Source organism: Anomalospiza imberbis, chromosome 3 (genome assembly GCF_031753505.1).
Source record: "Anomalospiza imberbis isolate Cuckoo-Finch-1a 21T00152 chromosome 3, ASM3175350v1, whole genome shotgun sequence".
In the NCBI taxonomy this organism is placed as follows: Eukaryota; Metazoa; Chordata; class Aves; order Passeriformes; family Viduidae; genus Anomalospiza; species Anomalospiza imberbis.
The window spans coordinates 34225657-34253199 of NC_089683.1; the positions used below are offsets into that span (position 1 = coordinate 34225657).

The following is a 27543-nucleotide window of genomic DNA, read 5'->3' on the forward strand; positions in this document are numbered from 1 at the left end:
TATGAAATGCACACAAACATTTTTCCTCTGATGCAGGAAGACAAGTAATTTCTTACTGCTAAAGCAGTGTCCCAAAGATGTTGAAGGGGCACTACCAATATTGCAGATGCTAGAGGCTACACCTCACATGATCAAATACTTGAAAGTTTATAATCTCTGAGACAACTAATAACCTAATGAAAAGATAAGATCATCTCAAAACATAATTCAGCCAAATGCGAGGAAAGAAAAGGAAATAACCACATTGCTCCCTATTTGGATATACAAGCACCTTTTCCAACATTCTTTAAGGCATTTCAGTAGGAAAAGCTTCTTTGTAAACACCACTAGATGGCAGTGAAGGTCGAGCTCTCTCAGTGAGCAGATGGAAAAAAGGGATTTAGTAGGGTCCTGTAAACAAGCGTTTAAAAAAAAAGTAAGGGAAGAAAAAAATAAATTCACCATGGCATTCCAATTCTAAGACAAAAGAGCATCTACACTTATATACTAAATGATTCACCAGGTTTAGGTGCAACATTTTGACCATAAAACAGTCGTGTTTCAGCAAAGGCTCTAAAACTTCAAGTCCAGAGACTACTTTGAAAGGTGTAAAGGTGCCTGGCATAAGTGGGATGAAAAGATGGAGGAAAAAAAAAAAAAAAAAAAAAAAAAAAACCACCAACAAAAAGAACCTAAACCACATACATTATATAACCACTAATGTGTATGCAAAAACAAAGTTTACACCTTCACTGAAAAGCCATTAAAAGTCCATAGATTTAAAAATAAATGACTGTACATTACTTTAGTAATCCTCCCATGTCCATAATATAAAAAAAAAATCACCAGCAGCTTTACAGAAACAAATTGACTGGGGAACAATAAAAAGAGCTTTTTCAAATGTATTCATGGCAATAGGCAGTGTAAGAGTTAACAACAGCCCATTAAGGGGTGAGGATGGCCACCTCACAAACAGGGACAAAGAAAAGGCACAGGTGTTTAACACATTCTTCACTTCTGTCTTCAACAATGGAGTCTCAGTGCCCTGAGCTGAAGGACCATGACTGTGAGAATGACCAACTCCCAGTCAACCCTGAAACTCTGTGGGATCTGCTGCTCCAGCTGGACCTCTACAAAGCTATGGGGTCTGGTGAGATTCATCTGAGAATCCTCAAACAGCTGGCTGATGTGATCCCAAAGCCTCCCTTCATGATTTTTGAGCAGTCCTGGAAATCCAGAGAGGTCCCAGCTACTGATGAACATTGTCCCAGTTTTCAAGAAGGGCAAGAAAAGAGAACCCCACACTATACAGTTCTGTCAGTGTCACTTCTGTGCCTGGTAGAGTTGTGGAGAGGATTATTCTGGGAGGTGTTGAAAAACACCTGAAAGACAATGCAGTCATTGGTCACAGCCAGCACGGCTTCACGAGGGGAAAGTCCTGCTTATCAAACCTGATTTCCTTTGATGACAAGGAAACCCACCTAGCTGACCCAGGGAAGCCAGTTGACGCAATCGTTTTGGATTTCAGCACAGCTTTTGATACTGCTTCTCACAGGATCCTTCTGGACAAAATGTCCAGCACAGAGCTGGATAAACACATCATGGGATGGGTGAGCAACTGGCCCACAAGTTGGACACAAAGGGTTATACTGAATGGGGTGACATCAGACTGGTGACCTGTCACTTACTGGGGGTGTTCCACAGGGCTCCTCAGCCTTGTGCTCTTCAACATCTTCATAAATGACGTGGAGGCAGGACTGGAAGAGATACTGAGCAAGTTCACAGAGGATACAAAGCTGGGAGGAGCTGCTGGCTCCCTCCAGGGCAGGGAGGCTCTGCAGAGACCTTGACAACTGAAAGGCTGGGCAACCACCAACCACATGAAGTTCAACAAGGGAAGGGGCCAGATTCTGCACTTGGAGAAGGGCAACCCTGGATGTATGGAGCAACTGGGGAATGAGATGCTGGAAAGCAGCACCCGGGAGTCCTGGTCAATGGCAAGTTGAACATGAGTCAGCAGTGCCCTGGAGCAAGGAGGCCCAACCTTGTCCTGCGGGGCATCAGGCTCAGCATCACAAGCCGGGCAAGAGAGGGAATTGTCCTGCTCTGCTCTGCACTGGGGCAGCCTCACCTCGAGTGCTGGGGGCAGTTTTTGGCACCATAATCTAAGAAGACATTAAACTATTCAAGAGTGTCAAAGGAGGGTAACAAAGATGGTGAAGGGCCTTGAGGGGAAGCTGCGTGAGGAGCAGCTGAGGTCACTTGGTCTGTTCAGCTTGGAGGAGACTGAAGGGGAGATCTCACTGCAGTTACAACTTCTTTGTGAGGGGACAAGAAAGGGCAGGCACCAATCTCTTCTTTGTGGTGACCAGTGACAGGACCTGAGGGAATGGCCTGAAGTTGCATCAGGGGACATTTACTGCAAAAAGATTCTTTACCCAGAGGATGGTTGGGCACTGGAAAAGGCTCTCCCAGGAAGGGGTCACAGCACCAACCATGACAGAGTTCAAGAAGCATTTGGACAATGCTCTCAGGCACCTGGTGTGACTTTTGGGGATGATCCCGTTTAGGGGCAGGAGCTAGACCAGGTGATCCTCATGAGTCCCTTCCAACTCAGCATATTCTATGATTCTGTGAAATTTGTTATTTTCTATGCATGATTTTGTCCTAGCTTACGTTTAAAGTTTGATTAATCACTATGCAGCCTGCTATATAATTATAATAACTTACCCTTCCAGCTTCATCCAGTGCCAGAATGCAAGTCTTTTGACCCCCATTTTCTTTAAGATGCTGGGTATCTACTTTATATTCCAAATATCCCCCACTGACAAGAACTTTTTTAAGGTTCAGCTGTCTGAAAGAACACAACAAGTTAAATTAGTATCTCCCTATTGTGTACTTAATGTTGGTTCTATGACAGCTACCTTTTTCTTTTACACAAGCAGTAAAAAAAGTTGAGGCAGTGACACTGAAAAATTACTTATGTTTAGTTTCATCCTACTGATACTATTAACATAGTTGCTAAAATTACAGCAGACTATAACTTTTGTTTGTTTTAAAGTACATCACATTGTATATCTAAGTTATTCACAAAATTCCATGAGTGAAAAATCAGTAGATGATGTAGCTTTGATTTCATCATTAACAAAAATTTATTCAGTTGTCTGTATTAAAACATCTATCCTATCCCAGTAGGTCATTTCTCAGGGGTTTGCTAGGTCTTGGTTTTTAGCTCATCAAAATCATACTCGTTATCTTTTCTCAGATGCTTAGTGTAAAAGCACAGGACACAGCATTTAGATTCTACAAGTGTCAACACCTTCACTTACAGCCATGTAGAAATGAAGTATAAGGCAATCATTAAGCTATAATATCTGTTAGAATTTGAAGCAAAGCTGAAAAAGTAGGGGGGAGTTATGTGGGCAAAATCAAATCTAAAAAAATCTATTCTAATCTGCCATTGCAAACTAAGTAAAAGAGAACAGGATTAAATATTTCCCTAAATTCATGAGTCAAGAATCCAGCTTCTTTAACAGGTTTTAGCTTTACATCCTGGTTTTAGCTTATAGACCAGATGATTTTACAACATCCTCCTTGCAACCTAAATTACTCTTTATAATATACTATATCTACACATTAATTAGCAAATTCAGACCCCAAATAACTGATTCAAAATCATAACAACAAAAATAAACAGAATAGCAGATCTTGAACATCTCTACCAAGATGCACTTAGACAAATTAAAGGTAACAGATGAAGAAAAAATACCAGTTTCAATGTTTTTAAACTTACGGCACAAAATATTTCCTTCTAACGTGTTTTTTAAATATCTTTGATAAACAGCAAGTGGCACCTTAGCCTCTTGTAAATAAAAGACCCAAAAAAACAAATGAAGAAACAAATAAAAATTACAGCCCTAGTTCATAAGAAAGAACTATAAATGAAGAAAACAAAGGGCACCACTGTATTTTCTGTACTTTATGCACAAAAATCTTTAAAATAGCTTGCAAGTATACAACTACAGTGGAATCTTCCCCTTTTGTTCTTCATGACAAATTAGAAAAGTAACACATACTTGGAAGCTATCTTTTTGCACTGATAGTCTGCAAGTAAATAAATATCTCCTCTTTCAGAAACACATACTGTAGCACCATCACTTGCAGAGACCAGGGACACAGAGATGTCTTTATGGTGTAGAGCAGAGACTTGGCGAGGTACAGTTATACATTTTTCTCCATTAGGATCCAGCAGATAACCTAGAAAACACAACACACCCAAAAAATTATTTGCCATTCCAAGCACTGTGCACTTAAAGGATACTTTATGACACTACTTTGAAGAACCTTTAAATTCCAAAAGATTTTTTAGGTAGTTGGATAATTTATCTTCAAAATATTTAGACAGATGAGACCTACCACACCTACTTGTTAGCTCACTACAAACACCTGAAAACCAAGACCTGATACATAAAAATGAAGTAACGCATATTTGACAGTGAAGCTATTTAATGTGGTGCTACTGCTTTGATTCCAAAAAAAAGAATATTTATTTCATCATACAAAAATTTAAGACAGTAGAAATACCATAACACTGGCATAAACTACAGATTATTTTGGACACTGGAATAAAAAAAAATAAGCTTGTCAAAAAAATTACTGTAACTACAGGTAAGCATGAAGGCAGCAGTTACATGATACAGAAAAGGCTGGAGCTGTAATGCACGATCTCTGAAAATATTAAAAAAATAAAAACAGGTCATTGCTGCTCTGTTGCAACAAGAAACCTAACATCAGGAATCTCATACACAGCATAATGCTGTTTTGTGTGCAGGGCACTTATGGCTGCACCAGAGAGCAGAGCAGGGTACAGATACTGAGAAACAAGCACCACAGCTGCTCCTACAGCTGGAAGCAGGCCTGCCACAGGACAATGTAGGCTATGCTCAAACATCTTATGGGGGCAAGGCTTACCACCACAGGTCTACCATGGGGCCCAGCTGACACAGATAATATCACTTAAGATTCAATTACTGTCTCTCTATGATACTGCACTGGACCACATGCTAGCCAGAATAATCCCAACAACACAACAAACCACAAAAAAAGCTTACATGATGGGTGCATATATAAAAAAAGGCAAAAACAAACAAGATACTCATTAGTAAGGTATTTCTCTGACAAAGACAGGTTTTTTCACATACCTTTGACACCTTAACATAGAAACACAAAAGAGCTGGAACCTGAGGCCAGAGTAGACGCAGATTAAGTACCAGAGATAGCTAACAGTTTTGTTCGCACATAGAGCCAAAACTGCAAAAATGCAAATCCAAACCAATATAGCAATACCTGTTTATTTAAAAATATAAAAGCAATTTACATGTCCCATTCATACAAATAATCTAGTTCACTAGTTGGTAATGTATTTTTTAAAGGTTCTTTCTTGACTTCAGAATAAGACAGAGTTAATTGAAAATTCTGGTAATGGTATTGCTGAAAAAAATCTAGATATAGGCTATTTCACTTTAAAAAGTTAGTATGGAAAAAGTTATCAGTAGCATGTTTACAGTGCTTGATGAAAGAAGGACATAGGCAGGAGAGCTGAAGGCTAGTTTATCATTTATTAAAGGCAGTGCCAGCCAGATTGCTGGAAGGAGACAAGCTTGCCTTGGAATAATTTCCAACACAGGGACATTCTGTTTCCTCAAAGTCCCCAGCAGCAGGACCACATAAGATACATGGAAAGTAGAAGTTATAAAGAGTTCAAATGAGAGCTAAATCTGACAAGCTCCTATTATCTCAAAATGTGAAAGTAACTGGTAGGAATGAAAAATATTCTTTGAAAGAAGTGTGAAGGGATGATGCCATCAGATTGGTTAAAAAAAGAAGAACAGAAGAGAGAGAAAAAAGCTTCACCCAGGCTTCTGTTCTCAGAAGCAGATGACAGGTTAAGCATGAACAACATCTTTCAATGGCTGTGTTTTACTTTCAGAATGCTTCTACCTTACCTAGTTGGCCGCCATTCAGCCCCATGGTATACACTGCTTCCTTAGTCCATAGCACAGTATGGAATCTGCCTGCAGCCACTCCAATCACCATTCTACCTTTCAGGTTTTTTGCCTGAACCTAAGCACAAATCCAAAGTACATCTTAATATTAAGTAGCAACAGGTGAATTTCACATGTACAAACTTCTGACAACATTGAACTCCTAAAGTCATTAAGAGCGAAGCACTGATATCAATCCACATACAGTCTAATAAATCAGGTTATTTCAGAAGTTTGTCAAGTGGGGCACTATTGCACTAATGACAAAAAAAAATTAAACTTTTTGTAATATCTAATCAGAACTGGAATCCAGTCTCCTTAGGCTGTCTCCACATGTAAGCTGTTGAACAAGACTGAACAGGACATGTATAGCACAGCCACAGAAGACTCAGGTGCTGCAAAATATCAGCTAGAAGTTTAAACTTGCAAGTCCTAATGGCCTAAACACCCTGCAGAACACTACACTACTAATTCCACACTTCACATTTAACTTGACTTTTCCAGATTAAGATGATAAAATCAAAGCAAGTACTGTGGATATAGAGCTGCCATTACACTACTGAAGAACAAATGGTACTCCAAAACACTATCCTGTTGCATTTTGGCCAATCATTCTTTTTTACTTTCACAACAGTGATAGTGCCATGTTGTTCTACTTCAAATAAAGTTAAAGCTTCTTTACTTACCAAAAAATAAAATTTAGAGATTAGGCATAGAAATATAGTTAAGCTGCTGATATCCCCTCTTCCCTGTCACTACTCTTTCCAAAGCACTGACTCCAGAGCTTCCAGCAAAGGATGTAATGCTCAAACCCTGATAGCCATCATCCAATGATCCAAAAGGAGTTAAGAGCATGATTCTCAAGTGATATATACCTATTAATACTTCAGCTATAGAACAATTTGGGGAAGAGGGAAGAAAAGGTTTTTGGCAGTCCTACCTTGTATCATACTTCACACTACAAATTTTGGTGTTGTTCAGGTTACAAACTAAGACATTTATCAGTACACAGTTAAGATCTGAGATGTCTGATAACAGAGAATCAAGATTTATCTGAACTCACATTAAACTTTGCTGTTCTGAAAAAGTTTAGGGGTTATATTTATAATCTTCACATTTTACTTTCTGTTAAGAAAAATCAAAACAGCAACACCAAACAATTAAGCTTTGACTGATGCTATTTTTACCTGTCTTGGAACACTGCAATTAGAAGGAGGAGGTAGAATACCCAATTGATGGAAAGTATTCAAACCAAACGTGTAAACATATCCATCTTCTGTTAGAACAACAGTATGATCCTTAGCTGCAGCTATCTGGGAGCACTGATGACCAGTTAAGCCTTCCACAAGTCTTGGAACCTAAATCAGGAAAAAAAAAAAAGTTGATATAAAAGCATATTGTTTTGTTATTAACCAGTGGCCATCTATGAAACTAAAGTTACAGCAACAGAAAGTCATGTCCAAATATTGAAATAAAGATAAAATGCACTCGAACATGAAATACACTCATTATCATAACAACCACGCCCAGTGCAGCAACATTAATTACTGTCATTTGAAATGCTATCAGAGAAGTGTCCTTTTCTATCATGGGAGATGAATTTTAAACCACCTGTTCTGAAATTAGATTGGAAACTACATCTTCAGGACAGCTGAACAAATATTATCTATCATGTGGTATTTTAAATACCACAAACACTAAAGCTATCTCGCTCTGACACAGGATAATCCCAATGAAATTTCACAGAATAAGGAAGCAGTTCTGTATCTTTGAGTCTTCATGCACTCTAACATGACTTCTTCTATATTCAACTACATAACATCACAATTTCAAACAGCAATTTGAAAAAAAAATCCTAATTTAACAGAATTACTTTCTTAAAAAAGAAAATTTGAGCTCCAGTCTCCACTACAGCATTCAGCAACTGAATATCAAGTTCTACCAGATAGTCGATATTAGAAATTTTTAAAAATTACTGTGCTGCAAGAAAAATGCACACTACAAGGTAGGACAAGATGCTTAACTCCAAGAACTGTATTGTCATTATACCTTAGTCTTCTCAAATTTTAGTTTTGTGCATTGCAACAATGTACTATTCAAATGAAAATGACCAGTGACTTTTTACTTAAGCTGCATAAGTCGAGTAAAAAGCAACCCCACTATCCCTCTTCCTGCCACTACAGCTTCCCAGTACTGTACTGCTGTTTCTCTGCCAAAAACCATTTGCTTCCACTTATCTAGCATCAGCTGGCCTTTAAATCAACTCAACCACAACACAAGTTTGACCACAGCACCTAGCTATTGGAAGTTAAACTATAATTAAATACACATTCCTCTATTCTCTGCCACCTGACTATTAGCGCTGGAGAAGTCTTTCTGTTACTTGGTGGGAAGCAAGGAGTTTGGTTTAAAATGAATGGCAAACTCATTTTGAAAGTACACTGATTCCCTTTTTAAACTTGCTGCTAGAAACAAAAGAAACATCATACTAGACTACAAGAAGTAACACAAGACAGCATACCAAGCATGTTTGTTCATCACCATGACCCAAGCGCCCTCCTTGTCCATGTCCACATGTATACACTTGGCCTTTGTGGGAAAGGAACACAGAGTGGAATTTGCAGAGTACCACCTGAAAAAAGAGAAAAAAATGGATGGGGAAGAGGCAACATAGGACAGACGTAGAACAGATTAATTTTTCTGGATACTGAAAACACCTGCCATAAGTACTTTGTGAAGAAGTTCTGCTTTAAAGATATATTCATGAAAATACAAGTAAGATAGTGTACTAAATCATAGGACACATAAAATATTTGCTTTAAACATATTATGTACTGCCTTAAGCTACTTGAAGAGATCAACAGTTTCAGTTGATAAACAGTTTATTAAGATAAGATCAAGCATGGCCCCACAGGCTGACAGAAACTCGAAAGACTGAGTTTTAAGGTCCACGATGCTGCCTCAGAAATGCCAAAGAAAACACATTAAGACTGCAGTACAGATTGTCTGCCCTGAATGTTTGCTTAAGTTGTACTTTAAACTTTCAAATATTCTCAAAGTGAAGTCATACAGTTATTAGAGACATGTGCTTAACAGTATATGCTGCTTTGAACACAAAATTAATTTTAATTCAACATGTACCAAGCATATTTATTATTCCACTTCAGTTCAGTACTGGAATCACACAGGAAGTCAGCAGCTCAAAACAGTTACAGAAGTATTGCACTTCTGAATGTATTGAACGATATACAAACCATATATCCAAAGCAAATCATATAAAACCCCTGTTCTCCCCACCAAAGCAGAGAACCACATTTCAGTAATAGTGATTGGGGTTGCAGGGAGGTAAGGAGGTGGGCAGAATGGGAAGGCACCAAGAACTTTTTTGTCCATGGAAATCTTAAACACTTGATAACTCCTTGGTTTCTTTTTCCCCCTTACACACCCCTCACCAAGAAATGTGCCTATGTAATACATTAAGAATACCTGTTTAATATACACGCCATTACGAGGAAAAAGGTCCACCAATTCAGGGTGATGTCTACCCTGCTGACCACCATGACCCAAAGTAAAATTTATATTGCTTCCCCAGGTGTAGACTTCTGTGGGATCTGTAATGAAAAAGATCTCTCTGAAGCTTGTAAATTTATCAGTATTGTGCACATTGATATCAAAAAACAACAACTGCTATTTCTATCTAAAAGTTGAAGAGGATTTTTTTTTACCTAAAACTGAACTTTAAAACATTTATTATTATAAGAAGATACCATGACAAAATATTCCAATAATACTGTACAGATGATCAACAGTTGCATCAGCCATCTCACAATTTATGAAGTACCAATTAGAAACAAAAAATATTGTATACACTGGTACATACATTACTACATTGTTGAAACAGATCTAATTGCAAAATACAAATTAGACTATTTTATTTCTTACCAGTTTTCTTGAACACCACATGGATAGGCCTATCTTTCATCACAAGATCCAGGGCTGATAAGCCTTCTTTATCCTGAATATACAGACTAACACCATGCTGAAAGAGGAGAGGAGAAGAATTGAAGTTAATTTTAACTGCACAGCTTGACTGAAGTTTAATACTGACAAAAGAAAATCTTCAGATTTAAGTAAACTGTAAGCAAATCTAAAATAAACCAAAAACATTACAAATCTGCTCTGCCATATACACATCTTGTTGATATATTAACATGGATTTTATTGTCTCAACGCTGACTGTGTAATAAACTGTAACCACCAAACACAAAAAAAACCAGATGTGAAGATAAAGCACTGACATCTAGAAATGGCAAGTATTCACCGAAAATGAATTTACCAGCTTCAAAGGATGCATTTTCCTAAACTGGCATTCTACAGAACCAGTTTTGACAATCTAGACAAGTGACAAAATTTAAAAAAAAATACAATTACTTTGAAAACAAGCAAGGAACGGAGTTTCACAGTTGCTGAGAAAAGGCAAGGAGGACACAAACAGCCAGGAAAGAGAGCACTAGGGAAGGTTCAGAGGCACAAAACATGTACAGGTCATTCTTTCAGAACTTAGAGAGATACAGACAATCTCTGTAAATACCATTTTCTCAATACAAAAGAGTGCTGCTACAGCAGCATTGATTTTAGGAAGGAATCAATCACTTCCCAAAAGGGAAGAACTCCAGATGTCTTCAAACAGAACCTAATGGCCAACATGGCTGTACCTGTGTACCTGAGGTCATGACCAATACAAAGGAAACCTTAGAAAACTTTACACTTAAGAGGTAAACACATGAAATACAACTTTATTTGGAAAAACATTCCCTAGAAGAACAACAGCATACATTCTCCAAATTATAAAGACAACCCTAGTGCAACAGGGCTGGGATTAATTCACCATATGACAGAAAAGACTGACTTATTTTTATGACTTAACAGATAGCTGGATATTTTCATTTTTGAAAGTTGTTTAAAATATTCACAAGTAGACAGAGGCTGCAGGGATATTTACATGGTCCAAATTTGTGAAAAGAAACTCCAGTCGCTGAGTGGCAAATCTTGTAGTTAGATACAGTCTGAGAATAAGCCAAGACTGCCTCCAGCCCACAGCAGAAGTCTGTCATCCACACTAGTTTAGGAACCCAGGGGCTGATTCTGGAGCTAGTACTGGTTAACATTTTGACTAACAACCTGGATGATAGGCTAGAGTGCTGCTCCCTCAGCAAGGATGATGACAGGAGACCAGGAGGAGTGCCTAATAAGTCAGAGGGTTGTGCTGACATTCAAAGGGACTTTGACAGGCTGGATCAACAGGCTAAGAGGAGCCACATAAAGTTCAATGAAGGGAAATGCAAATCCTGGCCCTGGGGAGGAACAACTTGGTGAACTGGTACAGCTGGAAGCTGAGTGACTAGAAAGCACCTTAGTAGAAAAGGACGTGGGGCTTCTTGTAGACCACCAGACGACCACAAGCCAGCAAGCTCAGAGTTAAGAATGGTGAAAGCATCCAAGGCTGCAGGTGGGAGTGTTGCCAGCAAGCATTACTCAGCACTGGCAAGCCACAGCTGGAGTGCTGGGTTCAGGTCTCGACTCCCAGACAGATAAGGACACACAGGAGCAAGCTCAGCAAAAGACCATGAAAATAATGACTGGAACATCTGACATTCAAAGAGAAGGTGAGAGAGTGGGGATGCTTAGCCTAGAGAAGTTTGGGATGGGGGAGGGGGACAGCATGCCTTATTGTGCATAATAAATACCTAATTGGAGGTGAGAGGTAGGGATCACAGTGATATCCAGTGACAGAAAAAGTGGCAAAGGGCACAAACTAACATATAAGAAATCCTGTTTAATTCTAAAACACATTTTTACTGCACTGATAGTAAAAAAACTGGAACAGATGTCTGATGCTCTGCTCAAAATCCAACTGGACACAGTCCTGGGCAACCTGCTCTAGCTGACCTTGCCTGAGCATGAGGCTAGATGAGGCAACCTTCAGAGATCTCCTATCTCAGCTATTTCATAATTCTATTCTATAATCAATTTCTGTTGTTGCTATAATACCTTAAGAACATACCCTTTTTTATAATACAGTACAGCAGACAGACACCAGTTAAGAAACTGTTTCGTTCTGCTTCTTAGAATAATAGCAACAAAGCTGGCTAGCAAAAAATCTCATTCACTTATGTAACTGACAGAAAAGTAAAAGACATTGGGGAAAACCTGTACAGGCCCCCTGTAAGCAAATATCAAAGATACAGCTAGACACATATGCACTAGAAGACTCAATACTTTTTTCATATATCATGTACAGAGTTTCCAGGTTTCTAGAGAATGGAATCATACAATGCTTACAATGCTTAAAAAAACTTTTTTCAAGTTTATTGAAAAATTGCCCACTCTGTAAGGGGACAGCACATGAAATAAATATCAGACCCTTCCAGATCCACCATCTTTCTGTTTAAAGTATTGTAGAAAGCAGAGAGTTACATCTACAAATGGCTAGTCACTGTAATTTAAAAGACTGCATTCAAAATGGAAAATTCTCTGCCTTAAAAGGTTTGTTTTTAAATAACGCCAAACCACAAATATTTCATTTTCTCACATGGTTAAAGAGACTCTGAATATCTCAAATAAACATCTCTTCCCTTTGCTGTACTTGCAAAAGGAGGAACAGAAGGAAGATCAATTAAAAATATATGCAACTTGCTAATTGGATGGGAAGAAACAGCAGTTGTAAGAAAGGAATAAGGAGGACTGAGCAAAAGCCCTGGTTTAAAATACTAATGAAATGGAGATTCATTTAATAGACTACTCCATATCTTGAATTGTTTATCTCTTAAATATAAGATTAATTTCTAATTATAACTCTATTTAATTTTCCCTTATTTTATGTTCTCTAACATCAATTGATACAATTACTGCAGGTCTATTTTCAGAGTATCTTTAGTCTGACCACTCTGTTTTTAAGATCCTGAGCCTGATATCATCTACACAAACAAGTCTTCAAGGAAGTCCACAATTAATCAGGGATCATTTCTCAGTGCTGATTTCTGCATAGGCAAAGGCAGACATCTGTATGAACAGAGACAACCTTCAAGTAAATCAATGCACTGCAATCTGAACACAGTATTAAGACAAGCCTCAAAAGGCTTCCAGTCAAGTTTAAAAACACACTTTTACATAAGCATTACAACTCTAAAAATTGTAGATGCCAAGGAAAATTACAGTTGCAAATCACTCACCTTCAGTAATGACAAAACACAATCAATGTATCCATAAAATATACTTCTGTGCAAAGCTGTCCATCCAGACTCTTTGTCTTTTGCCAAGAGATCCACTCCTTTGGTCTCAGCCAACCAGTCCAGCACACCTTTTTTGCCACAAGACGAAGCAAGATGTATAACGTTCCTACCAAAGGCATCTTTGATAGTTGCAGCATTGTAGCAGTAAGAAGAGAGAAAGGCCTTGATCTGGCCTTCACTTCCTCTGGTAACTACAGAAATAACATCCAAAGCATGCTGTAGAGATCGACACTTAGAAGTGCACTCTGGCATGTAAGAATTCATCTTCAGTTCTAAAGCTGCTCTTCTCCTTAAGGGGAACAACCCTTAAGTGTATCAAGGCACTCCAATTCAGTACACAACACAGTGCCTTAGAAAAATTGTAATTCCAAGGATGTAAATCCAAGTTTATTGAGCTGCCATTAGAAATCTTTGTACTGTTATGTTTGGCACTTGATGCGAATAAATATTTATAAATATATATTTTTAGAAGTCTTATTTCACCATCTTATATAACAAATAATCTTGTCCATAGACAATTCCAAAAGTCAACTACCTCTAGCGTGCAGAGGGGGATTCCCCCTCCACACTACCTTATTCTTCTAAAACTCCATAATTGCAAGGGAGACCTGAAAGAGAGCAAACCAGAACAGATTAGCAAACAAAAATACTTTTCCCCTGCAACTGTACTGATTTAACCACATATCAAACTAGCAAGTAAAGGAGAAGACAATGTGACAAGGGCTGACTGACCTGTCCCATGCCATCTGAGCTTACACTCAAGACATTCAATCAGATTAAAAAAGCATTACTCCTTTCTCTACCCCAGCCTCCAAACGCACCTCCTACCTTTCTTTGACATAAATTGTTTAGGCCACAAAGTAAACTAGATCCAAAAAAGTTTGCTTTCCCACCAACAGGGTCCTCAGGATCCTGACTGTTTAGTGTCTAATTGTATCATTACTTTGTGATCAGAAAGCAAGAACTGAACTAAAGACTGGGTGGGGGGGAAGCCATCCACCAAAAAATCCCCTCAGCTGTTGAGTACACCATGGCTAACAGAGGCATTGTTAGTAACACGGGAGAAGAAAGGAGACACCACCAATCTTCACAACCACTGCAATAAAAGTATTATGTCCCATTTTCTCTCCCCTGGCCTGGAGGCCTACCCATGTCCCTAGAAATTCTAATCTGCAGAATCAATAGGAAGGCTCCTTTCCACCACTCCCAGAGTTGCTCACAAAGGTGGGTCGGAGGATGGCATCAAAGCAAATAAAAGCAGCTTGTACAAGAGACATGAATTCTGGCACTCATGCAGGGCTAAGGTCTAAAGTTCCTGAAACAGGCAAGAAGAAATGAAGGTCTAAGTTGGAAGGGGTAAGGGAGAAAGAAGAAGAAAAAGAAGCAAAAATAATAATTCTTCTTTATGAAAATACAGTCACAGTCTCGGACATAGAGCACTTCTGCTTAGCTGTGCATACTTATCTTTAGCATATACATCTTTCTCTGGCATCCCTTTTCTCAAAAGTAAAGGAGGCTGACAGAAACACTCACCTAGCTTATGAAATGTCTGCAGTTATAGTCAGAAGTGTCACAATAAGTGCAGACTGCAGTATAAAAATCACACATAAACCCAGAAAACAGAAAAGGTGAACTACATACATCACTACATACATCACTACATACATCACTAATTAAGTATGAACTATTAAGACCCCAAAAAAATCACACTTCAGTCTTCCAGATATAAGTTTCAAATTGAGTGAAACAGTATTGAGTTCATGATTTTGTTTGCTATGCAAAATGTTATTCAACGTTGTTCTACCCACAATTAAAATATTCCAAGAGAAGCTGAGCAATGCCATCCTGAAAGCTAAAAGTGTTAACAAACCCTCAGAGTGGGGAATGGGGTGGGGGGGGGGGGAGGATAAGACAGGGATACACACCAAAAAAAAACAACAAAACACATAACTCCCCCATCCTACTCAGCTTAGGAGTCATTATAAATGTTTACATCCTACTCCTTGACCCCAACCTCTTCAAAAAAGTTGAGCTTAGCTTCCATTGCTTTTCAGCCACTGAATGTATAACCATATTTTTTAATATCTTTATTTGCAAAGACATATCAGAAAAATATGTTTTTGTTTGGAAAAGAGAAATCCCAATCTTCCTCCTGCTTTAAGAATCAAGATTTCCATAAAGCTGCAAGCAATCAGCTTAGAGCAAACATTAGCAATAGAATCTAAACTTTCAATTAAAAAAATCTAGTCCAGAGTATTCATTTAAATATCTCATAACAAAGCCTCCAACAATTTATTTTCCACCTCATTCAGAAGGGTTACAATACTAAGAATGCAAATCTATGGACCAGAAGTTGTTCAGTGTATACCTTCAAAACGAGTTCAAAGAGTAGGCAAATAAGAAAGAAAAAAATTCTTTTTATTCACTACAATTTAATCTCTCATCCCTGACCAGCTGTAGCACACCAGGAAATCTTTACAAGACTAGAATTGACCACAACTGTTCAGCTTAGATTTGTCACAGCAAGCTTCAGTTCACTCTACAGGGCATTTTTCAAACAACATACAAACTTCTGCAGTTAACACAAGAAATTCATCATATATATGTGTGTACTTTTGTCCTCTGACCTTCTCAAGCCTCAGACTATAAAGAGAAGTAAATCACTGTAACAGGTTTGGAAAAAAGCTCTGATTTCAAGAATACAACCTGACTTGTTGCTTCAATGAATCAAAGTGTGATAGGTAACTATTAGCACATTCAGACTGCCAGCACATCAAACACCCTTCTAAAACTAATAATTAAAAACAAAACACCCTCAAAAAAATCTACAAGAAAATCCAAACATTTCAAGATCTACAGGAAAAAATTTATCACATTTCACTAATACAACACTAGGCAATAGAATTATGTTATGGAAGAAGGAAAAATTTTAGGCATGCCTTGTAAAGCACATTTTAAATATAGCTCATTGTTTAAACATTACTGTTGTTGTTACCCAAGAAAATAAAGGTAAAGGTAAAAAGAGCATTAAGAAAAATCACTCAGGGGAGACATAAGGTTGACTAATCTGTTAAACTGGTATGAAATGGCACCACCACCCAAGAAAGCAGTCCTGCTGTCCCCTGTGTGATACCATCCTTTGAGCAAATCCACACCTATCTAAGGGACTGAATTGCATAAGAAAATGATTCAGAAGAAAGCTGTGCCATTACAAGAAAAGAACAAAGAGGCCAGAAAAAAACTTGTTGAAGGCACCTGAGCTCCAGCCTATCAAACACCAAAATTATGTGAATAACAAAGCAAATACTAAAAGAATAAAAAGTCTGCTAGTAAACAGAAATATAAGTCTGCCTATCACACACTAACTCCATCACAGTGACATTTACTTCAGCTATGTGAAACCTGACTCTGCTGAATTATTTCTTTATAAGTCATTCCAAACCCAGCCTTTCTTTACTGTAAACATTACAAAACTAAATACTGTATTAGTATACCGATATATACACCTTGAGCTCAAGACAGAAGGCTGTAGATCAAGTTTTCACATAAGACTGCCACACTGGCAACAAACACTGTCACATTATAACAAAATCTGAAAAAGGGTGATCATCAGATCTGACTCTTGCACAAAGGAAGTCCTTAAGAAAAACCTTAAAACTTTCAAATTGTGAATTGAAGCTCAGGTCATTGTGAAAGCATTTCCACTATTAAATGCTTACTTTTAGTATATGGAGTCTCAGCTGAACAGTGAGCACCTAAAACAAGCACAAAATAGGAAGCCCCAGCATTTTTTAAATTTTGAATTAAGATGATCTAGAACATGGAGCCATTTTGATTATGTGTCTCCACTTTTATTTGCTGATATTTCTGTAGGCTTCTCAGCATTAATCACATTCATGTTATAATACCAGTGTCTTCTTAATGTTGTAATTATTAAAAGACATAAAAAGCTAAATAAGGCTATAATAATTTAACACTTTTATGATACAGTAGGCATAATTTGGAATTAAAATTATTTTTAAAAACTGATTCCTAATTAACATAGTAGAAAAAAAGTCACAAAAAATGAAGGAATTACAGCACTGTTCAGAGTATCCCAAAGATATTTTATTTCAGCAGCAAGTGGTGAAATGAGCTCAGAGACATAAGCTATTTATTATACATGTTCACAGCCCATGAAAATTTATAAGATTGGAACCAATTTGGAAGCAATTCTTTAGTAACAAGAAAGTGTTTGTGGTGTCTTGCCTCCTGCAAGTGGGTAGGTAGGGCTGTCTTACTCAGCTCTCCCCCTCAGAGAAGGCAAAACACCACTGCATCAGAGCTGTCAGACACCCTCCATGAAGGAGTGTGGCAGATGCGTCATCTGACCCTATGGAGGCAGAACTCCTACAGCTGAAAAAGCACCTTTGTACCTACTGTGGTTCTCTCAAAAATCTGTTTCTCTCAGGAAGTCACTACAAAAATCGCAGCTGTCACACCTCTCCTGAGTATGTAGCGAACAAAGATTCTACAAATACCTTAGTGACTAAGGATGATGGTGATAGATTTCATTTCCTGCAAACAGCAGACATGAAATCTCAGCATTTGGGAAAAGCAAACAGAGTTGGCAGAAGCCTCCCACTGTGAAGTTCCAGAAACCTCTCTCCGTGTATCATATTCATTATCAATGCATTCCCAATTTCCTCTTTTTCCAGCAAATATTTCCATGGAGGTTGTGTGCTCTCAGCTCAGAGGTACAAGGAAACAACAACCAAGCCTCACCTCATGGGTGGCAATGTCAATGTATTTTTCTAGCATCCAGTCTGATTTGATACTAGAACTGCCATCTGTGGTCCTTCTGATTCTTCCTGATGAACGCCTACACTCAGCTATTGGAGCTACAAAAACCTGGCTAACATGGATGTGGATACTGGTACCAAGACAGTGGCTGGTAGCTGCTGTCGTGCCTTTTTTCATTTAATAGAGACAATGGTCTTACATGGAAGTGAAAGAGAACACAGAAGAGATTCAGCTACTCAATATTCAGTGGCACTCAAAGACAGATTGTTGGGTTTGCATCTTCAATGTGCACTGCATTAAAGTAACTCAACTGTCAAATTAGTCACATGGCCCAGAAACCCATCCTTGGGCTGCTTTACTAAAAACATATTTCTCAAGACGTTAAAATTGGCATAACTTCATTCCATTCACTGTTTTTTTGTCAGAGTTTATTCATTTATTTTTTCAGTGTTACTGACTTTACTAAATACCAGTGACATCTAAAATGCACATGGTGAAAAATTACCTAGCTCCCCTAATTTGGCTTTCCTAAAACAGAACTAAGCAATGGTTTCTATTTTTCATATAAAAGAAGCATAGAGCTTTCCTTGTCAAGCCTAACACCCTTCCTTTAAAATAAAAAAAAAGTAAAAGTAATATGGTTTTTCTGAAGGTACTAAATTAATTTTCTTTTTCTTTTGATAATAAGTTGCTAAGTGAAGTGAGATTGGCAACACCACACATTTCAGGAAGGTTAAGTCTATCCTAATAAGGGAATTGCAATATCTTAAATATTTCCAGTGTGGAATGGAAGGGGGTTGTTTTTTAAACAAGCATGCTGACATTTCTCCACGCCGGTCCATTCGTATTTGTTTCCTAACACCACAAAAGACCTGTAACCATAACAGCACAGAAGTCCTTAAAATATTTGTACCTAAAGCAAACTTCACTACACAGACTACTTGAATAGTAAGCTAATAAAAAACAGCTTACAGAAATAAAGCCATGAGAATTTGCCATCATGTTACCACTTTTTCAGGACTTTCTGTCGACTATATTCTTAACTAAAGACAACTTTCACTAATCCATATTAAAGTAACAGTTCAGAATCTGACAAAAGTGACCAGAGAATTGAGACTAGGCAGTAATAAAACAGCCTTAACACTGACATTAAGCAAGATATCCTCAAGGAAACACAGATGAATTCCTAGATAAACAAAGCAAGTACACCTTTCAGGTACAGGTAGCACATTGTCCTAGCCTTTAAAGAACAGTTAGACTATTAGTTCCTGCTCAGATTACATATCCACAGATAGTTGCAGAATAGTGCTCACAGTCACATATTCACAGATAGCGTTCAGAAATTCCTTGTACCTTTGTTGAAGAATGGGCAAAAATCTATACTTTCCAACCCCTTGAACACAAAATGTATTTTATGGGGAGAAAAGTAATTGAATGTACAAGGAAAAACAGGTAAATCTAAGCTATGCAGTAGCTAAGAGTTGTTTAGCAGCCTGAAATTCCCACAGAGAGACCTTTAAAAAAACAGCTTCTTCTTGACTATATAATAGGAGCATTGAGACACAAAAAACAAGGGTTCTGCTCTCCTCAATGCACAAAATATCAGAGTCCTGCTTTTAGTTCAGATAGCAAGTTTTAAGAGCAGCAAGTAAGTAAAGAAAAACTTGGAAAGAGCCACTAGGATTCAGAATGTTTATGGAAAAACCCCTGAGTACAAGCAAATTGGATCTCTTTTCTCCTTCAGCTGCAGCTTCAGCAGATCACCCAGAGCCTTTGAATAAGGCATCTGTTACACAAAGAAGAAACATCAAAACTCCACTCCCTTTTACTCCTGACAGTGGACAAATTTCATAAAAGATTCAGATTATATGTCAGGAAGGATTTTCAAATGACAGATTGAATGCACGTGAGGCTCTCAAAACAGGCTAGACAACAAGCAAGTTATAGATAAATGTGACCTGTCCAGAAGTAAAGCTACAAAGGAAAACCAACTTGCTTTGATAGACACCACATTCCACCATGTCCACTATGTCCCTTGGGCCACGGCAGATCCAAGCTGCTTCATTTACTGGGATGGGGCCTCCATGCACTCAGCAGAGGTACACCCCAGCACAAGTGACCTTTAGATGCTCTCTCCAGATTTTCTGTAACTTCCTCCAACAACAACAGCATAATCCTTATCAGAATGAGACATTCAGCAATTCAACAACTAATTCAGTTGCTCCTAGCTGAGCTAAGCAGCACTGCCAATTAAAGGCTGACACATCTGTCAAAAAAAGACCAAAGTACCACTGGTAGCTAAATTCAGCTACAAACGTCAGAGCACATCTATTAGTTGGGAATCGTTGAACATAAACAGTAAACTGTGAACTACTGTGCTGCGCTTATCTAGAAATACTCAGGACTGCTTATGTTTAATAACTTAATACTGTTTTAAAAAATTAAAACAAAGTGCTACCGGCAAAATACAGTGAGTGCAGCTACAGTCACCACCACAATCCATCAAGACCTTGCTATAGGCTTTATTGAAAAAGATAATGCTGAAGGGAAGTTAAACACAACAAACCACAAGTGTGCACTAGAACTTCACCCCACTTCAAATTATGTCCGATAAATCCATCAAGGACTTCCATCTTGGGAAAGAGCGATGTTTTTGTATTAACTGTGAACTTCTGGTACAGTTTTATTGCAGACTACCCACATCAGATGTTGGTGGGCGATTACTGTTTTTTGTAAACCACAAACTGCGACCAGTTTCCACAAAGACAGACTACACTGACTACATAACAAGAAAAAGAGTTGTATTTCGCCTAGGAAGACTGCGAAGTACCCTTTTAAGACAACTACGAGACCGCGGCTCTCCAGTGCTTACGGTGCTGGTCTAACCCAGCAGCACTGTGAGCTGCTACCAAAAACAGGCAAGTATCACCACGAAGGAGAGAAACACGCCAGGCTTTCCCTGAATTGACAGGTAAGGAAACCTGCCGAGAGACTCATATCAGTGTCAGGGACAGGGAAGGTGTTCAAGGAGCCAGGGGCAGGCAGAGGGGCAAGAGGCCATTCCGACTCCCACGACACACGTCCACGTAGCCGAGGAGAGACACAAGAGACCTACTGACACAGGCGGCCGAGCCACGAAGCCGGCCTCCTCCCATCCTACGTGGCCGGCTGCCCTTTAGCCTCCCTGGCTGCCTTGCCAGGAGCTCTCCCCATTCCTTCAGCCGCCCACCACCGCCGTCCCGACCCCTCCGACAGGACCCGCTCCCCGAGCGGCTCCCCCGCCGGACGCCCGCCCCTCACCAGTCGCTAGATGAATGGACTCGGGCGGGCAGGGCGGGACGCGCGCTGGGCAGCGCGGGGGTTCATCCTCAGTGACTCCGGGGCAGGGCCAGGCTAAGGGTGCAGCCGCTACCGCGACAGCTCCGGCGACAGCGACGGCGACAGGCGGGGCCCACGGCTCTCAGCGGGGCGCACCGACAGCGGCCGCCGCACCCACGAAGAAGAGAAGCGCCGATTGGCCGCGGCGCCGCCGCACCTCGCGCGCCGATTGGCTGCAGCTGCCGCCTCGGCCCCGCCCCGCGCGGCCGAGCCCGGACTGACTGACAGGCGGGGTCAGGGGACGAGGGGCGGGCCCGGGGCGGGGCAGCCGTGGTGGTGCCGCGGTCAAAGCAATGTGGCCGGCGGGGTGGTGGGTGTCGGTGCTCGTGTGGGGCAAGGGAAGGAGCTGAGGGGCCTCCTTCTGCCAGTCTTGGCGGGAGAAGCGCCGTGTCTTGCTGCGAAGTAGGGGGATGGGTTTCTGGTAAGGTCACGCCTCCCTCCTGGAGGGCTCCAAAGCAAATCATTAAATACCCAGCCTGTGGGTCCCCTGAAAGCAATGGAGAGAACGCGTGGAGGAGGCTGTGCCGATTCAGACGCTGTGTTAAGCCACAGCGGTTTCTCTCTCTGACAGAGCAAATGGTCTAGTGTATCAGATACAGCTTGATTTTTTGTGAGGCTTTTGACACCGTCTCGGGGCAGTCTCGTAAGCAAGGCTGGTGTGTGCGCAAGGATTTGCACACCTGCTCTTGTGACTCCTGCGAGGCACTCCATGAGGGCTCCGTTCATTTCGGTTTGTGTCTTGGGTGATGCAATAGGTGGCACAGATTACGATTAATCGGGGACAGGATTAGGGTGTACTGGTTAAGGGCAGGAAGCTGAACTCAAGACAAGCTTGAGTTGTCAACAATGTAAAATACAGAGTAAAACAAACACATGTGAAAAATGCATATTTTATGATTGGCTTTTCGCAAGTATTGAGTTGAGTGCTATATGTATTGTGTTGTGTTGATTGGAAGTGCTGTATTGACATTTTAATAGTATGGTAAATGTAGTTTTGTAGTTAAAATAGAGCCTATGTATGTGGGGGTTTTTTTACTAGCTCAAGCAAGAGATGAGATAATGAAGAAACTCTTCACACAGAGATGACAATGAAGGGGGCCCATAAAGAATTACTGCCTCCTTATCAGAAAAGACAAACATTCTTCCACCTTCTCTCTGTCTTTATGGAACCACCAGGATTAAGGGGAAGAAGTTGACAAAAACCAGAAAAGTTCTTAATTTGCAAGGAATTTATGCATCATGTATGAGATGTATGAATATGCAACAGGCTACTGCTTTTAAAGGTTATTCCTTTGTTCACAAGGCATGCTTATTGGGCTTAAGTCCCCGAGAGCATCCGGACGTCCGTAATTCTTTGCTTTTTATTGTCTTGTAATTGTCCTAACTCTAAATTTTCATTACTCTAATTGTATTACTATTTTTATAACCATTTTATTATTATTAAACTTTTAAAATTTTAAAAACCAAGTGATTGGCGTTTATAACACACACATGACCTTTAAAAAAAATAAATTGATATATTTTTCCCAAGGAATACACTAATGATGTATTGATAGTAGTGTAATGGCCAGAGCTCCTCTGTGTTTTTTAAAGCCACATTATTATCCCATGCAGTGTGAGCATTACGACCTTAAACCAACGTAGCTGTCTTTAATGTAATAAATGGGCCAGGAGACCAGCTCCATTTCAATGCCTTTATGAAGTGATCAGCTCTGGGTGGGGGCCTGAGGGGTCGCACACACCGCCGCTGCTCCTTTTGGCGACGCAGAGGAGGAGATCAGTTCTGCTTCACAGCCCAGCTGGGGCTTCCATCCCCACGGGCGCGCCTAGGAAGACGTCGCCTGGTTCCTCAGCTAGGGTCCTCATTCTAGTCCAGTTCCACTAGGTGATGGTGACCTTCAAATCCCTGTTAGTGGAGTAGAGGGACTTCTCTCCAATAGGTCCAGTCACTTAGTTCTTCAAATTTGAGGCTGGCTCATTGTTTCTAGGGTCTTTTGTTGGGTTTTCTTGAGCCTTTCTTAATTTGCGTATTCCCAGGAGTGTTTCTGGCCGCCGTTTTGGGGAGCAGCAGAGGCAATACCCGAGGGATTCAGTAAGGGTACAGGTAAGAGGGGGGTACAACCAGGGTGTATGCAAGGGAGTTAACAGTGAGGGGTACAACAAGGGTTATTAGCTTATTACATCTTTAAGTGCATTAACAGTTCTAACCATATTGAACTTGTTCATAACATTTAAGACCACAAAACAGTTGAAAAGAAAGTTATACATGTTCTTCAGCAGCAGTTCAATTTGGGAAAGATTCAGTATGAATTGTATTTAGGTGAATCTCAAGCCTTTGTACCTGTGCCATCTGACTCAGTTAATGTGAACTATACAATCTGCTCTCCAATTTTCGCTGTATAAACGTGTAGTTTCCCAGCAGCTATTCACCATTGTAACTAAAACTGCAAGCTATGTGAAATTTATTTATGCATTATTTTCGCAGTGATAGTTTCTTAGTGTTTCTGTCACAAATAAAGGTCGGAGGTGGCCATGCTCCAAGTCTGCTGCCAGCTGGCCTAAGGACAGAGGTGACCATCTGGGGAGATGAGGAGGTCCAAATACAACTGAAGTCAGTTGTAAGCAATGCTTTGTTGCATAATAACAAATTCAAGCAAATAGCCTGGACCAATTTTGGAGGAGCAAAGAGTATTATGGAAAGATGAAGAGGCTTAAAGTAAAATAATGTCTAAGATTCTATATGAAAAAGATAATTTCTGGAAGCTGGACTGCCCCTCAGATCTTTCATAATAAATACTACTGTAAAGAATAGAAAAGTGCAACAAGCGACACAGAAAAGTGGGAAAATGACAGTCATGAATAGAACCTTATAAGAGTCCAAGTCAGACAAAACCTTGACAGAATAACCAAAGGCTTTTGGCAATAATTTTCTATGCAAGAGTTGCATCTTTGCAGGACTTTTAGTATATTCATGGAAAAATAATATATTAACTGCTTTGCTTGTTTTTTATTGCTTAGGTTTTCTAATTGACCCCAGCTTACAGGTCAGTAATAAAAATTCCTGCTATCTTGTACTGCCTCTGCAAAAGCAGCAGCAGACTAGTGAACACCATTCACAGAACCAGGATGTTACAGCTTGATTTGCAGAGCTATGTTGAGGTGCTAAAGTAATATTGTAACACAAAAGTAACTCAAACATGGTAACTTGAGCCTCTGTTTAAATTACTTGTTTTGGTTTGGGTTTTTCTACTGTGGAAAATTACAACACTGTTGCATAAAAATATGCTATGTTAAGTCTTTTGGAAAAAAAATTACAGATGTGGAGATGAAAAGCCAGCAACAAGTCACTGAAGAGTATTTTTAATTGGGTAGTCCAACAGCCAGGTTTGTAAGTTCCTGACACACGTAGCATGTGTCTGTCAATAAAGAACTGATCATCTGGCTTTTTTCAGTCTGTGATGAAAAGATCTGAATTTTCAGAAATAAAAAAGTAATTATAGGAAAAAATATGTCTCTATCTGCTGTTGTTACTTTTTATAGAAGCTCTAGACTTTAATCCATAAAAAGGAAGGAAGAGTAACACTTAAAAAGGAAAACCAGTATACTTAGCCATCTTCAGAATTTGAGGAGGAACATCAATTTTGAACAACTTAACTAGCCTTCAGAGTGTATTTTTGTCTTAATATGCTTCTCAGTTCATTGACTGTTGAAGAATTACAAATTGGCTGTGCTCTAAATATGTGTACTTATTTAAGGTTAGGCAAGATAAATCTAGGCTATAGGCAGGACATTAACCCATTAGGCAGCTTTCTAGTGACCTAATAATCTTATCCATCCATCCATCTATTGTAGTCTGCACCAGACTCAGGCTACTGAAGGAATTAGAGGAGGAGATGTAAGTGACAAAAAGGAAAAAAAAATAACTTTGTGCTTTATTCTGTCTGAAATTGATCCTGAATCTTGGAACAAATAAGAGTGATTATTTTTTTAAGGCAGTAATCAAAAAGTTCAATCTATATATCAAAAATAAAAATAATTAATTGTTTCCTTTTTGGCTATACTAAATGTCAAGTGACAGATTTCTGCCTTCACATATCTATTTATGTGCCTTAGCTGGCCTAATTATTACCAGTGTCCTCTGTAACCTTGAGTAATAACTGTTATTGGCAGCAGTAATGCTCTGCTGAAAAAAATATTAATCAGGTTTAACTTCTGCTACTAAAAGTGTTTCTCATGATCCTTCTCTTTAATGAACTTGGAAAAAAAAGAGTATAATATGCTAGAAAAATCGTGTTACAGAACTAATAAAGCAAAATTCAATGTAATGTTGCTGTAGAGCAGGACAGGAACTAAAATTACTCCAAATCAAAGGCAAAGAGAATGAACTCCGATTTATTTCAAATGCACCACTCTATTTATAGAGAACATTGTGCGGACTAATTTCATTGGTCTTAGAGTAAAAACATCTCACACCATTGGTGTGCAGTGAATGACGCACGGTGGCAGAACATATCTATAAACAATGTGAACAACAAGATAGATTAGAGAATTATTTACGTTCTTTCCCAACTGCTTCCCAGGCTCTCACGTGGTTAGAAAACCTCTTTTTCTCTCTGACTGAACTGAGAATATCCACAATGTAACACCTCTTAGAAGGGAAAGCTTGCAAAAATAAGTGTCTCCAAATTTACTAAAACTATGTGCATCTTGCTTTAACAAAGCTTATCCTCTTACTCAGACAGGGTCATTAAATTCCTGGTGTATAACAGTCTGAGAAAAGTGTGGAGAAGTCCAAGGATCAAACAGCGTGGAAATGACAATGGTGATGGATATGGGTTTCCCAAACGGATCCATCTACTTGAGAGTTCCCCTGTGAAGTAGGAAATAGAGATGTGATGAGTATCCAGGAGCTTTCTCTCAGCAAATCATGGCTCCAGAAAAGCAGGCTCTTCAGCTTGCATGGCTGGAACACTCCCATGTAGCTGTGCCATGTCAGAAACTCCATCTTCTCATTAGTTTGCAAGATTTCCAGCTTGTCTAATTAGACCTTGGGACCCTCTCTGATACCCAAGGTAGATTTTCTGTTATTGCACTAGTCCAGAGACACAGAAATGACAGTTTTTTATCAGTGATATGAGGCGTGTGTGGTGACAATGCATTGTCCCCCATTTTTTCAGAATTCCCATATTTTTAAAAAATGTTTTGTAAAATCCTGTGATAAAGAGCTTAACATACATGAAACAAAAATTATATTGGCATCCCACAGGTACTAAAAGTACCTGTTAGTACTTAGCTGTTAAAGGGACAGCTATTAGAATGTAATCTTCAACAAAAACAGAGACTACAGTACATGTAAAGTTATTGTAGTATTATCTGTTGTGATGTGAAATATTTTTCAGAAGAGCTTGATTTTAAACAAAGTGGTTGTTGGGTTTGTTTTTTTTTTTCTGGAGGAAGTTTATTTTACAAGTGCAGAAAAAAATTCAGTTTGTGGCCTGTCATTCCTGCATCACCCTTATCTTCCTGAATAGAAGGAGCAAGGCTGCAGATTGTTTTAGAGCATCAGCCTTCCGTGGATAGGAGAGATGGATGAAAAGACAAAAGAATCAAGGACATTCTCTTGGGCTTCATACAGACTTTCCAGTGCAAATCTCAAGAGTCTACAGCCATGGCAAATAACACTGCTGGTCTTTGGCAGTCTCACAGAGAGGGGAGAGGAAAGATTATGGTGGCTAAGAGAAAAAGAAGATCTGTTTCTCTCTTCTGATCTTGTGGGAACAGAGAGAAACTGCCTTTCTTGCCTTATTCCGATGACAGCCAAAAAGATTTTTTTTAAAAACTTTTTGTAAAGACTAGGTAAACATCCTGTTTATGATACAGCTGATTTGTTTCTGTCCATTTCATGCCCAGATGCAGCTATGTTGGTGCTATCCATGAACAAAGGCATCTGACCCCCTCTCTTGCATTGAGCCCGAGGTATAGTGGCCATGCTGGCAGTAGGATCTTGCTGAGTTCAGTTTGGGTGGCAGAGGAGACTGGAACTGCCTTGCACCACTCGTGTCCATCCC

The 27543-nt window shown here is 39.4% G+C and overlaps 1 protein-coding gene across 2 annotated transcripts in view; it reads right to left on the reverse strand.

The window, feature by feature from the left end:
* Positions 1 to 21553, reverse strand: part of IBTK (inhibitor of Bruton tyrosine kinase) — a 53996-nt gene extending 32443 nt beyond the window's left edge. For both annotated transcript variants that reach the window (XM_068183924.1, XM_068183923.1), the window contains exons 1-9: positions 21398 to 21553; positions 13256 to 13923; positions 9966 to 10062; positions 9510 to 9634; positions 8545 to 8655; positions 7211 to 7381; positions 5985 to 6102; positions 4056 to 4236; positions 2710 to 2833 (exon numbers count right to left, since the gene is read on the reverse strand). In XM_068183924.1, the coding sequence (XP_068040025.1) occupies positions 2710 to 2833; positions 4056 to 4236; positions 5985 to 6102; positions 7211 to 7381; positions 8545 to 8655; positions 9510 to 9634; positions 9966 to 10062; positions 13256 to 13579 (1251 nt within the window). In that variant the 5' untranslated portion in view covers positions 13580 to 13923; positions 21398 to 21553. The remainder of the gene's footprint in view (positions 1 to 2709; positions 2834 to 4055; positions 4237 to 5984; positions 6103 to 7210; positions 7382 to 8544; positions 8656 to 9509; positions 9635 to 9965; positions 10063 to 13255; positions 13924 to 21397) is intronic.
* Positions 21554 to 27543: the final 5990 nt, after the last annotated feature.